The 16,834-nt window shown below is 41.6% G+C and overlaps 1 protein-coding gene across 1 annotated transcript; it reads left to right on the top strand.

Moving 5' to 3' along the window:
• The first annotated feature begins 2,266 nt into the window (after window positions 1-2,266).
• Window positions 2,267-3,823, top strand: LOC112073976 (noggin-3-like). Its single transcript, XM_024141207.2, has one exon. It carries the CDS (start codon window positions 2,766-2,768, stop codon window positions 3,432-3,434), a length of 669 nt encoding a protein of 222 aa, XP_023996975.1. The 5' UTR covers window positions 2,267-2,765; the 3' UTR covers window positions 3,435-3,823.
• Window positions 3,824-16,834: the final 13,011 nt, after the last annotated feature.

Below are 16,834 nucleotides of genomic sequence, written 5' to 3'. Positions count from 1 at the left end.
ACTTATTGTGAGGAAACCTGTGGAAGCATATCCAAACGTTGACCCAAGTTAAACACATTTTAAAGGCAATGCTACCAAATACTTATTGAGTGTATGTAAACTTCTGACCACTAGGAATGTGATGAAAGAAATAAAAACTGAAATAAACCATTCTCTCTACTATTATTCTGACATTTCACATTCTTAAAATAAAGTGGTGATCCTAACTGACCTAAGACAGGGAATTTTTACTGGGATTAAATGTCAGGAATTGTGAAAACCTGTGAGTTTAAATGTATTTGGCTAAGGTGTATGTAAACTTCCGACTTCAACTGTAGGAGAAAGTAATAATTTAATACAACCACAATAAAAGCAAAGTTGAAATGACACTGGAAAGTCTAGGTCCATTCTTAATCACTCTTAGTGTGTTTTTAATGGTTTAACTAAGCTGGCCTTCTCTTGGTGCCTATGTGTAAAGGCTCCTGAGTGGCGCAGCGGTCTAAGGCACTGCAGCTCAGTGCTAGAGGTGTCACCCTGGTTCCTTTCCAAGCTGTATCACAACCGGTTGTGATTGGGAGTCCTATAGGGTGGCACACAATTGGCCCAGCGTTGTTAGGGTTTGGCCAGGGTAGGCCGTCATTGTAAATAGGAATTTGTTCTTTACTGACTTGCCTAGTTAAATTAAATAAAAAAATAAGGTGCCTGCCAAGAGAGTGGTCTGGTTTGCCTCACTAAATAAGAAACCAGCAGGAACGGGTACAACGACCTATGCAGAACCTAAAGGTATTCATTTTGAATGCATATCCTTAAGCAAAAGTTGTTATTCCTTTGTACCTTTCAAGGACCAGACCCTGAAAATGATAATTATGTTGGCTGTTTTACTAGCTGAGGAAATTGACTTTGGTTTAGCCTACTTGAATAAAAACTCTTCAATTAAGCAGGCGTCTGTCTAAAGTATTCTGTCTGTTCAAGGTGAATATATAACTATCACAATTTTCCTGTGATAAAACAGTAGGAAGGGATTAGAAGAAACAAAAACAACTCACCATGAAATGAGGGCTGGCAATAAGTCCATAATGTAATGAGAACCATATTGAAATGTCACTTTGTTGGCTCTAATGCAGCTGTATTCTCCAATGAATTTCATCGCATAGATTAAAGTATTCCATAGATGTCACCACGTATCGAGACCATTGAATGTTATAATCATAGTAATATATTGCTTGTAGATGATTATGTATCTATTCATCAGTATTTACCTATTATCGCTGCAGCATTTCAACACCGGTATTCAGATACATGGGGATTTGTCACAACAAGTTAAACCTTGTCAATGCCTTATTGCCAATGCCCAAGAATGCCTGAATAGTCAGATCAATTGTTGTTTCAAAAAATAAAAATAAAAATAATTTGACCATAAACTAAATGAGTCGTGCGCAGAAGTGCGTGTGTGAATTAGCTCATTCAAAATGAAACAGAGATGCATTTATCTAAGTGAATGCTTTATGGCTGATGTAGCAGCCAGTCAGTTCTTCCATTAAATTATTTTCAAGRAATGATTCTCCAAGCATTTGAGGGTAGACAGGTTTGCAAATGGTGATACTTTCCATGGCTGCTGCTTAGTGAGAGTTGTTTATTTGGGAGTTATTTTGGCCAAGGTTTATTGAGAGGTTCCCTGTGACATGGTTGCACACTGAAATATTGTCCTTGCCAACAAAGAGAACACTAGAACAATAGAAAACACTAGAACAATAAACAAGAACAATAATACAATAAAAAAATAAAAATTTTGTTCAGTCATGTTCTTTATAAGATCTCTCCCTACGTTCTACTTGCTCACAACAATTCCAAATATTTGAAGCATTTTGTGCTGGTATTATTGAGTAGAGTGTATGTGTCATGAGTGTCATTTAAGGATGCTATTATATAGAGAATTTAACATGTTTTTCCTCATGACAAATACTATCTCTATATCCTGTTGTTTTATAACCTAGTAAGCCTTTTTTTTAATCATCAACAGTATTTGTACAGAGGAGCCAGTAGACTAACCTCTCAAATGAATAGTAGCTGTTGGCCTATTGATAGAAATAGTAGTGGCTATGGCCTCTCACATTCAGTTCTAATTGTTGTTCACCGCTTCTAGCTAATATCCCCCCTCTGTTATCAATGGAAAATTAGCAGAAGTAGCCAGATATTCCGACAGAGGGCGATCAGAATCCAAATTGACGGACCCCTCCTCTCCCTAACCCATCCCTGCTTCTTGATTGAGGGGGGTGTCGGGGATCTCCTACAACAAACCCACATTCAGATGGATATATGAATTACATCACAACCCGTGGAGGATATATCAGAGGGAGCAGGTTACTCTCTCAGCGTCCTGCAAAAGAAAACGAAACACCATGCCGATCCTCAGAGGGGAGGACTTGAGACTGGAATCACGCGTCAAAGCGCACAAGAACGAGAACCCCTGATGCCACTGATGCTGTCACAGAGCCATTTCATACAATATATTGAATTCGTGCGTAAAAGGGAAACACTGCCTATATCTAGATTTGTTTTTACGAAAGAGACTATTCATCTTTACCATCTTCAATCAATTATCGTTTGCTATGGAGTAAGCAGTCTGAATTTTAAGGACACSAACACTCAAGAAGTRARGTTTKGCTGGATGTAACTCAAGCCGGTGCGCACTCCGCAAGAACCKGGCWCAACTGTACGCAGYAGAGTAGCCTAGGCCTACCTGTTTAGCTSTATCCTATAATACTGTCTTATTGTGCGTAACGGACATGGATCAATCACAGCATTTTGTAGCAATGTACTTGCTGATGTTGTCCCTCGGACTTATAATAGAAGAAGGGCTATGCCAGCATTATTACCTCCTCCGTCCTATYCCGAGTGACAGTTTGCCACTTGTGGAATTAAAAGAGGACCCAGATCCTGTCTTTGACCCAAAAGAGAGGGACCTCAATGAAACCGAACTGAAAAGTGTATTGGGGGACTTTGATAGTCGCTTGATGTCTATTACACCACCACAGGATAAATACACTGGCAACGATGAGCTTGACGATTTGGACATTCAACAGAAGCCCAGTGGAGTGATGCCGAATGAAATCAAAGCAATGGATTTTGACGTACAGTTTGGCAAGAAGCACAGACCCAGTAAAAAACTTAAACGGAGGCTGCAGCAGTGGCTGTGGTCATTCTCGTTCTGTCCCGTCATTTATACATGGAACGACCTCGGCAACAGATTTTGGCCACGTTATGTTAGAGTGGGAAACTGTCAAAGCAAAAGATCATGTTCGGTTCCAGAGGGGATGGTCTGCAAACCAGCAAACTCGACCCATTTTACRATATTGAGATGGCGATGTATACAGAAGAAAGGGGGGCTCAAATGTACTTGGATACCAGTTCAATACCCCATGATAACCGAATGCAAATGCGCCTGCTCGAACTGAAATGACTGTTTTCAAGTATAAATTATGATGACTTTGTAATTTTGTATGCACTACCGTGTAGGAATGTATTTTATGTATATGAGGTGCCATTCAATTATAGGTTATTGTAAAAAGTCAGTATTACGTGTAACCAGAGTCTACCGTATTTGTGGAAAGTATTGGTTATATTTGTTGTATTTATATTGAAGATCAATGGCGCATAGGTGCCGTTTTATAAACATGTTGTTTTCCATTATGGAAACTAATCTATCGACCTCAGATTTCATGTGGATGATGTTATCTTGCAGCTGATATACAGCTGCATATCGGTAGCCTATTTCAACGATTTATCAAGTAAATTAAGAGAACTGCTATTTATTCTTTATATTCATATAATAAAATGTCACTGAAATAATGAAATCTCGATTTTGTCTTAAAATATATATATCTCCCCTATACCTATCAACTCAACACACCGTGAACCCTTTGATGGAGTAATGACACCTGTCACAATTAGGGTTCACAGCGTGCGCACTCACTCACTCTGAACCAAACTCAGGAGTCTCGCGTAGTTTGCGCAAGTCAGCAGTCTGGTTCAAGAGACTCTCAGTAAACCAGCGTGCACCGGTCATACATGGGTAACCTATGGRCGGCTCTCAGTAGATTACTTACTTACACAGTTATACACTTTCATAGAGCTGGGGCCAAGACTTACTTGTTAATTATATTTATTAAAACTTGGGGTTCCCAGGAGAGGATACGGGTTGAGGATTGCCTGAGTCATAATTGTTAAGCGTTTGTATTCATRCGTAAATGCGCACAATTCACGCACACTATTGGAAAAATGGAGGGAGTTTTGTGCTTTTTCTACAATCTTACTTTTTTGCTTCATAGCAACTGAAACTAAAATATTGATGAGAACAAGATGCTTGGTGACCTTGGACAATATATCAAAGTCTCAAATTGAGTTGATATTTTCCCACATTTGTTTTATCAACCAGTGACCAGTCCTATAATTACCCTATCATAGTAAAACCATCTGTCCTCCATCAAACAGTTATCAGCTTACAAACCCATTCGAAATGTACATGCTGATAAAGTAACACTGATTTATTGATCCATAGTTTCAGCAGCTGTTGACAGTTCTCAGAGTCATCTCCAACACCCACCTCCTCATTAGGAACACAGCAGGAGTGAGCTCTAGAATGGAGCTGGAATTTCAGAGTAATCAGAGGCCAATATTCCACCTGAAGTTGAACACATATAAGTTATTTCTATGTCTATGTTTTTGTACAATTCAAACAGGGTGCAAGGATTAATAATATTTGTCTGCTTTCATTTTGTTCTTTATCAAGTTTACTAACTCAGGTGAAAAAGGTTTCAGCTTCTAGGAGACAAAATCAGCCCACCATTTTTGCGTCAGTTCAGGATAAACACAGTAGTCCACCCTCTATGCTTGTTATACCAGAAATTGCATACAAACACACATCAGGTTGACCCATTGTCTCAAGTCAGATAGTGTGATGACTGTAGTTTATTTGCATTTCATTTGTAATTCATTTGTGGCGCAACGCATTAGAATGATGTCACCTGATGACCAGGTTATGATGTTTCTAAATGTACTCCTCAGATTCAAGGGGCGCGTTCCTCTGCCCAGGCGTTGCCGACGTATGGAGAAGGGTGCAACTGCGCAACTGCAGTCCGCAGGAACCCCTATTTATACTATACTTCTACTGGTACATTTTTTATCTATGATTCCAGTACATATGCGGGAGGCACGGACGTTCCAGTACAGTAGATGGCGGTAATGCAACCGCCGATAAACCCCAGAGAAGAAGAAGAGGCCAAAGAGGACAGTGGCGAGGGCAGGTGTTCGGCAGGCGGTAGCGAAGGACACTCTGTGCCATCTCAGCCAGCTAACGTAAACTCACCCCATTCCGTACAAATGTGCGTAACCGCGACATTCAAACGAGGCTACAAAGAAAACTAATGGGACTGTAGCGACTGTGTTGACTTCAAAATCGTGGGTGTGAACTAGGTTTCTATTCAAGCATTGATCGTCATGGTAATGGCTCTATAGTATTGGAGAAAAGTTGAAAAAACTGACCCTCCGTTACATCTTGACGTGTCATGTCGTAACGTACAGCACGCATAAAGCAACTATTTATGTCTTACAATCTCTCTCCACCRGGTGTAGCACTTCTCCCATCATTTAAAAACAAGAAATGGACAGTGACGGGGGTAAGGGGGATACCTAGTCATTTTTTTCGKCATCATTGCATGCGATCATCATTCTCAAAGCCGCTGTTTACTTCTAAGATCACTTTAGTACCGCCCTAAAAACCCGATTCAAATTCGACACAAACCTTCAAATAGGTATGTAATGACACATTATATAAACTCTTTATAGTGTTTTATTTACATTTTAGAGGCGATAAGGTGATAAGTTGGACAGATCGAGTGAAAAAAGCAATTTTCCCACACGACATCTGTCCTTCTCACTATAACGCATTAGTTTCGCTTCCCCACCCGCCATTTTTAAAAAGACCCGAAGGAGCTCATTGCCTTCTTGAATTATGCAGAAACGGGCAGTGTGAAGGTCTCGGCATAAATTCTGTGTGCTAGCTAGTAAGCTAGTACATGGTGTCGCTAACTAACAAGCAAGTTAGTTAGCTAGCACAAGGTGTTGCTACTGCCTCCCGCCTGCTGTACTAGTGGGAGGTGGGGGCGACCGGTAGACACTGTTGGGCACGGTTTTCTCCGGTACTCAGGGGCGACACCGTGTGCTGGCTAACTAGCAAGCTAGCACACAGTGTCGCTAATTAGCTAGTTAGCTAGCACACGGTGTCGCTCCCGCATGCTGAACTAGCAGGAGGCGTAGGTGACCGGTAGACAGTGTCCTTCACCTCCRCATGTCGGGCACTGTTTTCAGATGCAGGAACGACTCGAATTGCGGGCTGCAGTTGCACACGATTGGACGCATGCCAGATCTTACAATGCCTTGGTAGGTATTTTAGGTATCAGCGATCGCAGTCCGAGGTTCTGAAATTGCTAAATCTATGCGGCTGCTTATCGATAGGCTATCAGATTAGGTAATGTTAGTGCTTGTAGTAGCCTATAGCTTTGCTTTAATGAATACATGTTTTATTTGGTCATTTTCTCATGTTAAGCCTAACGTTTGTTCCAAGAATCTATAGGCCTACAATGTCGCAATGCTGCTATTTAGAATGCTGGCTGGCGGCAATAATGTATTTACTTGTTCAGTAATTAGTGGGAAATTCAAACACTGCAGATTGTAAAATACATTTCCGATGCAACAGCATATATACAAATGTCCTGTAGGCAATAGCCTACCTCAGCCGTCCTTGCGCTCTCTCACAGCTTGGATAGAAAGTTTGTGCTGCATAAAACCAGTCTATTAAACTGAAAAAATAATAATACAATCAGTCCACCATCAAAACAATAGCTTATTAGGGATTGTTTCATTATGCAGACAATGCAGTCTAGCCTACTAGCCTATTCATAGCAATATACAGTATTTAGCTGGTAGCCTATTTATATTACACAGGGGGCTATCCATCTCATCACTCATAGGCTTACCAGTGTTCATCGAAGGTGTGTCGCTATCATGAGGCCACTTGGTCTCTGGCAGTCATCTGCTTGGTTTTCTAGAGAGGAGGAGCCAGGCCTCTTTCATTGCCGGGCCGGGCAGTGAGGTCTCTGTCGGGACTGGAAGGCTGCTTGTGCTAGCTGCTGCCATGGTGTTTCGTCAGTGGAGGATGAGGTGGTTGCTTTGCTGATGTGGTTATYATGGGTAATTTGGCACGAGCTTGATYAGATAAAGATTTTTTGCATCTTTTTTTGTGCACCACTTGGTCTTGCCTTATGTTTATTCATCTTGAACAACGCACTCACTCTCCATCCGAGTCCAGCCTGATTCACCTACATTTTCTTTAACTTGATTGCCAATTAGGTGAGGAGGAAGGTGGGCTGCCGCTGGCGCCACTAAGAAATAGCCTAATTAGATGCACAACAACTATATTGTCTGTCTGCCTCACCTACTACCATGTAGATTGGACAACACAAACACTTCACTTGCTACATTTTGAAATTTAAAAAGAGGGTTATTGTCAAAATTATTTATAAAAATATGTTTTAAAATGTAGACATAGGGGCGCATGGGTCCCCATAGCTCGTGGGGGCAGCAGGGGTTTCCTCTACACCAGTGCATATGTTATAGCAATCTGGTGCCCAATGGCACAGTCGATGACGTGGCTTGCAACCATTGGTTGATGTGTGCAATGTCTGAGTAGGGGAACGCTACCATAATTTTTTCCCAATTTCTGCTGGTCACTGAGGTTTACTTATGAGTGAATATAATCCATAATGTGGATATGCAGTGGCTTTGATTTTTAGTCAAGGGTTCTCATATCTACACAATTTGGGCTGAATCAACATAGAGATAGAGCTCCAGATGCAGGATCATACACAGTATATCATCAATGGACAGTGAAGAATTTCACTGACACTGACCCAATTGACTTTTCCATGGAACTTAATCTCATAGGGTTATAATGCCTATGACTGTCAAGCCTCAGTTTACAAGCTATGTAAAGTGACCACCTTTTTCAGGTTTTGTGTGTCATTGTGGGGTATTTAAGTAGACGGCAGGATTACAGCATCTACTCAGTAACAGCTGGCCTGGAAAAGTTGATAAATATGAATAAACTCATTTTACTTTTACTCAGAAAGTATGTATCAAATATACTTATTTGTTCTTTTATATTCCAACACTTTATAATTAATATGGATTTAATATTGATAGGGTCAGTGTAAGACATTGTCGAGCAAGGTACACAGCGACAGAACAAAGCAAACGAATCAAGTCTAGATAGCCTTTGCAGTTTTTCTATTTTGCTACACATTTACAGATGTAGGATCTTAATGTGAGCCAGTCTCCTACAGTAGAAAAATAATCCTGCAGCAACAGGAAATGTGAATTATTATGTGGATTATAATTAAATAATATTTTTGTAGGGGTTGATACATTTGTTATAGCAAATCAAATCAGAAATTTCTAGGTGGAAATTAAACTTTCAGAAGCCTTTTAAAAACTAAAATACACTACAAGTTTGTATTTCCTGCTTTGCAGGAAAATTCTCATTGACAAAGGAGTGATCAAATGAAGAYCCTACATCTAATGAAAAGTGTAAAATATATATAATTTTTTTTAGACATATTTTTCTCCCAAAATATTTCCTCATTGTGTAAWATAGACCATTTCCTTTTAAAATGTAATTTCACTTTGATTCACTTGACCAACCACGTCATCACTTTGGGGTAAGATGTTTATATTCAACTGCATATCTTTTCGTTTCCTCTGGTTGTTTTAGAGCTGTAGGAAAGTGCTGACGCTGGTCACAAGATTTGTGTGTGGAGTAATAAGTGTTGACAGAGCGCTTGGTGCCTGCTAATACCAACTGCAGACTGGAGGATGCAGGGCAGCTAATGCCCCCTGTCACTGTGAGCTGGCTTTTAGTGCTCCCTTCCTTAACACAGCATGCTGTGCCTCAAAAGACCCAGGCTCCATGGCCAGAGATCTCTGAAGTCTGAGATATACAACAATGTAATGCTTTTAGCCACCAGCAATCCATAAACKTAATGATATTTTTAGCTATGGGTTCTTTTTATTGCTTTTCTTTCTTTTTCTTTTCTTAATCAACTTCTTTGTTGTTGTTGCAAGGCTCGTGCAGACACATTGTGGCTGATTAAATTCCCCTAAAGGTTTCAGATAGTTGCCTAATCAAAGCAGCGTCTCYTAGATAAGTATGCCAACCATAATACAATTATGATTAACAGACTAAACTCGTTTATGCCTGATGTATAGGAAAACTGGATTGATAATTTATTGAGTGGCTCACTAATTGAGAAAAGATTACGCTAACTTCTAAAATGAAGGTTGGCTGGTCCATAAATTATTATCATTTTGACATCAACATTTCTTATCTTTTTGATAGGTGTATAAGAGCAATAAGGTGAATTATGCTTTTGTTTTATTACTTTCAGTCAAATCATTTCCTTTTCCAACATGGGATGACATACTGTCACGTTCATCATAACTATGAGACCAAGGCGCAGCGTGATTTGAATACATACTTCTTTAATAAAACGAATAAACACTAAACAAACCTAAACAAATACAACGAACGTAGCGCTATTTAAACCGAGTGCTGACATGCAACTACACATAGACAACTACCCACAAATACAGGTGGGAAAAGGCAACCTAAGTATGGTTCTCAATTAGAGACAACGATAGACAGCTGCTTCTGATTTGAGAACCACACCCAGCTAAACACACAGAAATACAAATCATAGAAAAAGAACATAGAATGCCCACTCAAATCACACCCTGACCAAACCAAAATAGAGACATAAAAAGCTCTCTACGTCAGGGTGTGACAGTACCCCCCCCCCAAAGGTGCTACTCTGGCCGCAAACCTAAACCTATAGGGGAGGTCTGGGTTGGGCATTCTCCGCGGTGGCGCTCTGGTGCGGGACGTAGACCCCGCTCCACCTCTGGCTTGGCCCACTTAGGTGGCGCCTCTAGAGCGGGACCCTCGCAGCGGGCCCCGGACTGGGACCCTCGTTGGAAGCTCCGGGCTGAAGGCGCCTCTGGAAGCTCCGGGCTGAAGGGCGCCTCTGGAGGCTCCGGGCTGGAGGCCGTCTCTGAGGCTCCGGGCTGGAGGCCGTCTCTGGAGGCTCCTGGCCGTTCTGGAGCTCGGCTGTCTCAGATGGCCGTCTCTGTGAGGGCCGGGCTGGAGGCCGTGCTCTGGAGGTGCCGGGCTGGGCGCAGGTACAGGACTTCACCGGGCTGGGGGACACACAGGAGACCTGGCTCTAGGAGCAGGTACAGGACTTCACCGGGCTGGAGGACACACAGGAGACCTGGCTCTAGGAGCAGCACAGGACTCACCAGGCTGAGGAGACATACACGGATGCCTCTTCCTTTGGCCGAGGCACTGGAATACACTGGGCCGTGAGGCGCACTGGCGGTCTCGAGCGCAGAGCTGCACCATCCCCTCTGCTGGGATGCCCACTTCCACCGGCAAATGCGGGACGCTGGCACGAGGCACACCGGACTGTGAATGCTCGGCCGAGACACAGTGCACATCACCCCATACACGGGGCCGGACCATCACATGCTCCCCACGGTAAGCACGGGGAGTTTGCTCAGGTCTCCAACCTGACTCTGCCACACTCCCCGTGTGCCCCCCCAAATATTTTGGGGGCTGCTCTCGGGCTTCCTTGCCAGCCGTGTTCCCTCATAACGCTGGTTCCCTTTTCCCGCTCCCTCCGCTCTCCTGGCTGCCTCCACTGTTCCATGGGAGCGATCCCTTCAGCCAGGATTCTCCTCCCATGTGTAGGATCCCTTGCAGGATGTCCTCCCATGTCCAGTCTCTCTTCCACGCTGCTTGGTCCTTTGGTGGGGTAGTTCTGTCCGTTCGTTTCATAATGATGAGACCAAGCGCAGCGTGATTTGAATACATACTTCTTAATAAACGAATAAACACTAAACAAACTAACAAAACGAACGTGACGCTATTTAAACCGGATGCTGACATGCAACTACACATAGACAACTACTCCCACAATAATTTACAGGTGGGAAAAGGCAACCTAAGTATGGTTCTCAATCARAGACAACGATAGACAGCTGCCTCTGATTGAGAACCACACCCGGCCAAACACACAGAAATACAAATCATAGAAAAAGAAACATAGAATGCCCACCCAAATCACACCCTGACCAAACCAAAATAGAGACATAAAAAGCTCTCTACAGTCAGGGCGTGACACATACATTCTTGGTTCAAATTTAAATTATCACTAACTCACAACAAATATATTTAATAATTGCCACAACGTTCAAAGCTTTGTTGATCTACACGTTGACCTTTTTTGAGGACATAAAAGGAGTTGTATTGCTTTGATKTATATGCATGGGCAGCATATCATTCTCCTGTAATGAAAAATTCCAAGCCAAGATTCACTTTACATACAATACTATTACTACTATCAGATGAATGATGGAAGTTAGAGATCAGTTGTAAAGACTCAAATGTTGGCAAAGCCTGTGTTCCTTGACATCTTTCAGAACTCTTTGGAAGAAGGTGTTGGAGCTGGCATCAGAGATCATCAAAGGGTTTACACATCTCTGAAATGCTTTGGCCTTGATTAAAAATTACACCCGTTTATTCAACTGTCCATCACCTTCAAAGTAGCAGAGAGACCTTTTTGAAATAGGATACCTGAAACATCTGTTTCAGCTTATAAGAATGAAAGGCATCCGTGTACATTTATTTAAACCTGTGGTCGCAAGGTGAAATGGTGGCAACTACTTTTGTCATCCATTTGGCCTTATATAATATGTCATAACTATGGAATTCATGTACAAAATGAATAATTCAGAACTTGTCATAGTTGTAAATGTATTATAGTCAGCCTAGGGCTTGGTSTACGTCTCTGACATCATTTAATAATACATTGTAGTCATATCACTCTCAGCTCAGCGTATACTGTAGTCTGTATTGTAGTCATATACTGGTTAAACCGCACAGGACGATAAGTTTGTATTAAATACACTACTGTTCAAATGTTTGGGGTCACTTAGAAATGTCAAGATTTTCCATGAAAACATACATGAAATGAGTTGCAAAATTAATAGGAAATATAGTCAAGACGTTGACAAGTTTATAAATAATTTTTAATTGAAATAATAATTGTGTCCTTCAAACTTTGCTTTCSTCAARKAATCCTCCATTTGCAGCAATTACAGCCTTGCAGACCTTTGGCATTCTAGTTATAAATTTGTTGAGGTAATCTGAAGAGATTTCACMYCATGCWTCCTGAAGCACCTCCCACAAATTGGATTGGCTTGATGGGCACTTCTTACGTACCATACGGTCAAGCTGCTCCCACAACAGCTCAATAGGGTTGAGATCCGGTGACTGTGCTGGCCACTCCATTATAGACAGAATACYAGCTGACTGGTTCTTCCCTAAATAGTTATTGCATAGTTTGTAGCTGTGCTTTGGGTCATTATCCTGTTGAAGGAGGAAATTGGCTCCAATTAATCGCCGTCCACAGGGTATGGCATGATGTTGCAAAATGGATTGATAGCCTTCCTTCAAGATCCCTTTTACCCTGTACAAATCTCCCACTTTACCATCACCAAGGCACCCCCAGACGATCACATTGCCTCCACAATGCTTTGACAGATGGCGTCAAGCACTCCTCCAGCATCTTTTCATATTTTCTGCGTCTCACGAATGTTCTTCATTGTGATCCGAACATCTCAAACTTAGATTTGTCTGTCCATAACACTTTTTTCCAATCTTCCTCTGTCCAGTGTCTGTGTTATTTTGCCCAGCTTAATATTTTATTTTTATTGACCAATCTGAGGTATGACTTTTTCTTTGCAACTCTGCCTAGAAGACCAGCATCCCGGAGTCGCCTCTTCACTGTTGACTTTAAGACTGGTGTTTTGCGGGTACTATTTAATGAAGCTGCCAGTTGAGGACTTGTGAGGTGTCTGTTTCTAAAACTAGACACTCTAATGTACTTGTCCTCTTGCTCAGTTGTGCACCGGGGCCTCCCACTTCTGTTTCTATTCTGGTTAGACTGACGAGTTTCAGAAGAAAGTACTTTGTTTCTGGSCATTTTGAGCCTGTAATCGAACCCACAAATGCTGATGCTCCAGATACTCAACTAGTCTAAAGAAGGATAGTTGTATTGCTTCTTTAATCAGGACAACAGTTTTCAGCTGTGCTAACATAATTGTAAAAGGGTTTTGTAATGATCAATTAGCTTTTTAAAATTATAAACTTGGATTAGCTAACACAACGTGCCATTGGAACACAGGAGTGATGGTTGCTGATAATGGGCCTCTGTCCTCCTATGTAGATATTCCATAAAAAATCAACCTTTTCCAGCTACAATTATCATTTACAACATTAACAATGTCTACAATGTATTTCTGATCAATTTGATGTTATTTTAAATGACCAAAAATGTGCTTTTCTTTCAAAAACAAGGACATTTCTAAGTGACCCCAAACTTTTGAACGGTAGTGTACATCTTATTTGACCTATCCTGTCTCAGATGCAGCTCATCTCCAGTCTGTCAGTGTAGGACAACCCTCCATTTAATGACCTGACAGATGCTTTTACACACATCTGTCAATATGGTGAAATATTAAGGCCTTGCTCAATGGCAGCCCAGATGCCCAGCTGAGCTAGTATTAAAGGCCTCTGGAAATCAAACCGACTCTGTATAAAGACAGGAGTTCACTGGCGGATGAGAACAGTTGGATGCCTGCTTACCGTACAGCAGGGCAAGTTCATCAATTTGAATCTGGTTCCCTGTTTTTTACTTGTACATGCAATTGGTGAATAAAACATTAACACACTTTAACTTAAAATGGTCTTTAATTGACTGCAATGGGCATTTGAACCTTTTGACTTATGATGAGCTATATTTTGCAGTGGAATGCTTTGAAAGGCTGACYGGTCCTGCAAACGTTTTATTTGTTCGGTAAAGGATGCCTTTTGGCCTATGGCCTAGTTCATTGTACGCTCCCACACATCAGATAATTGGAGGCTTTTGAAAGATCCTCTCTTGTTGCTTAGCCCTGTCTTGGTCACGGTGTTCAGATGAGACACATGGACAGGTTGATGTTGATTTTTTAGCATTTTTTCCTCTGTGAATGTCTTTGACTTGGTTTTGATGGTTCGTGGGGGTGATGTGGTGGTTTGATATCCCAAGCCCATTAATCCAAACCTCATCTGGTATGCAAGGTCAGCTCTACTTTGATGTGCTAGGAATAGCATAGCCAAGTCTGAGGCGAGAGGGCACTGCTCGTTTACGAAAGATCAGGAACCGTAGCAACCCTGACACATTTTGGCCTTTGTCCATCAACCACTGTGAAGATGAGGTTTGTTAAAGGGCCCCCTAGCCCTCCAGCTATTGAAAACATATACAGCAGCAACATTTCTGTGAACTTATGAATCAAATAGAAATGATTTTCCATTATCACAGTATAATCTGAGGAATGTATGGCGAATGAATGTTTTCCCCAAGGAGCCACTGCTGATTAGTATCAAACCTAAAACGTTCACTTTTGCAGAGCACCAAAGTTACCTCAACACATGCCAAACACATTCATGAAATGTAAACTTCAATTAGTTGTTTGTTTCCCTATTCTTTTCCCCCCCCAAGATTCTAAGAATTCCATTCTCCAAATCTTRGTCTGCTGTATTATAAGCATGGTTTTCAGCACACTTTTTATATTCTCMACTGAATCACAACACATTTTTCACAATTTGAGTGATTAATTATAAGGTCGTTTATTGCCTTGGGTGCATTATATCAAAGTTACAATCAACCTCTTGAATACCAAGTGCTCAAATACTCTTTGCATTTTTTCTTTCAGAGAGCCTTGGAAGCAAAAAAGGGTGCTTAGAAACAACGTGTTTGTTATGTAAAATAAARCACAACAGCCCCCACTTTGCACCCAGCGCAGGAATTCACTGCAATTAACTCTTCAGCGTCGCATGTAAATATGAACGTTTGAGGCTCTGTGGGCAGGCCGGCGCTCACTCACACACAGGGATCCTGGGCCTTTGTTCTCCCGGGCCTTTGGCCAGCMGCCATGCTGCCTCAGTTGGCGGCACCTCGCTATAATTTTCTCACAATGGCTGGCGTGTGAGCCGTCCATCATTCCTCTCCTGTGTCTCCCTGTTCCCCCTAACCATCCCCTCCGTGGCACGTCCCGAACCCCACCACATTCAAGTTTACCCACTCCTGTGTGCATGCCAAGTCTCTGCAGAAAGCTATCATTCTGCCACAGTTCGTTACGAAGCCAACCGTCACTCTCAGGTTCATTTATCGATTTGCCACACTGTTGAATAGTGCATTGAGAGAGGCCTTGCTGACTTTGATCAGATACGAAAGTTGGACTGGATTTTCTTTGAGATTCAGGCAGGTCGGTCTTTGACTTTCAGTACAAAACTTTGTGAACACTGTTCTCATGTGGTTAAGATCAACCAGTCCTTGAAATAGGTCACATTACCTCAGAAAAAGCTTGATTCTCATGAATGATGACATATCGTTCTGAAAAGAAGTTCATAATTTTATCTAAAGCTTTCATAAGCATACTCCCATTGATCTGTTCAATTGGTTTGGCGAACTCATCAAATTTTTATGTACCATTACTTTCGTACCAAATCAGATTTAAGACCAAATGGGTTTCTGGCTCAGTGAAAGAGAAGCGTGTGGGCTTCCTGCTTGACCAATAGACAGTGTTCAAGGTTTGCACTAATCCAATAGAAAATCTGCATGGCTTCCACTGTTGTCATGCCAATCAGGGTCCTGTTTGTTACCCATTTCTAATTTGTAAGTCATTGTGACACTCGGGGCTTATTCATGTGTATAGAACTGCAAGATAATAAATCAGCGTGCATTGACTTAGCTGACATCATTATAAATGTCACTGCTGTCCTGGACCGAACTATTTTAGAGTTCATTAACAATGGAGGGAGTTTGTCAGTCATGCCACTCATTTACATCTCATGTCAAGTTATTAATATGATTAAGATTCATGAGGGTTTCGGTGTATGATTAGATCATTGGCACAAACAATTTGTTTGGTTTTCTTTAGCATAATAAGAATGTTGTTAAAAGTATCAAGAGCTCATTCAGGGCAGTAGACCAACATCTGAAAGAGAGAAAAGTGAGGATACTTTGAAAAAAGGTGTTCTTCATCATCACAGTTATCGTTGCAGTAAATGCTTGAACAGGGGGAGAAGTAGAAGGCTTATAAAAAGAGAGGAGCAAGAGAAGCAGGGAGCCGACGAGGGAGGGCTTTAGATTTATCACCCAGGCCTGGAGTGGAAAGAAGCACCCCTCTCTCCAAACAGTGGGTTTTCACTTCAATCTAATTCAGTGTGAAGTGTTTAAGACAGCAGCGTGGCTTTGTGAGGTGGATGTGAAATCCAGGCAGGCTTTTCCCCATTAAGACTGAACAGTCCCAGTGTTCTGATCTATAGCTTCTCAGATTCAGCCCAGTAGTTTTTGCTATAGTTGAAAGTCAGTACTACTCAATGGTATTTCACTGGAAAATGGAATGTAAAGATGTCTTCTAATCAGTTGTACGATATGATAGAAGGATTGTTTTATTGTCTACTTCTATCCGGATGCATCTTTAGTCAGTAAGGGTGCTGTCCTGGTCAGGTCATCAGAAAGAAGTTAGGATTTCAGGATTTATCATGATTTCTGCATCATTAATGAGGCAATCTTACTCACTGCTCTAACTTACTTCTCTGAAGTGCTCATTATTTTAATGCATATATGCCATCTAG

The sequence above is a fragment of the Salvelinus sp. IW2-2015 genome, unplaced genomic scaffold, assembly GCF_002910315.2.
Source record: "Salvelinus sp. IW2-2015 unplaced genomic scaffold, ASM291031v2 Un_scaffold2440, whole genome shotgun sequence".
Classification (NCBI taxonomy): Eukaryota; Metazoa; Chordata; class Actinopteri; order Salmoniformes; family Salmonidae; genus Salvelinus; species Salvelinus sp. IW2-2015.
This window is presented reverse-complemented; position numbering and strand designations above follow the sequence as displayed.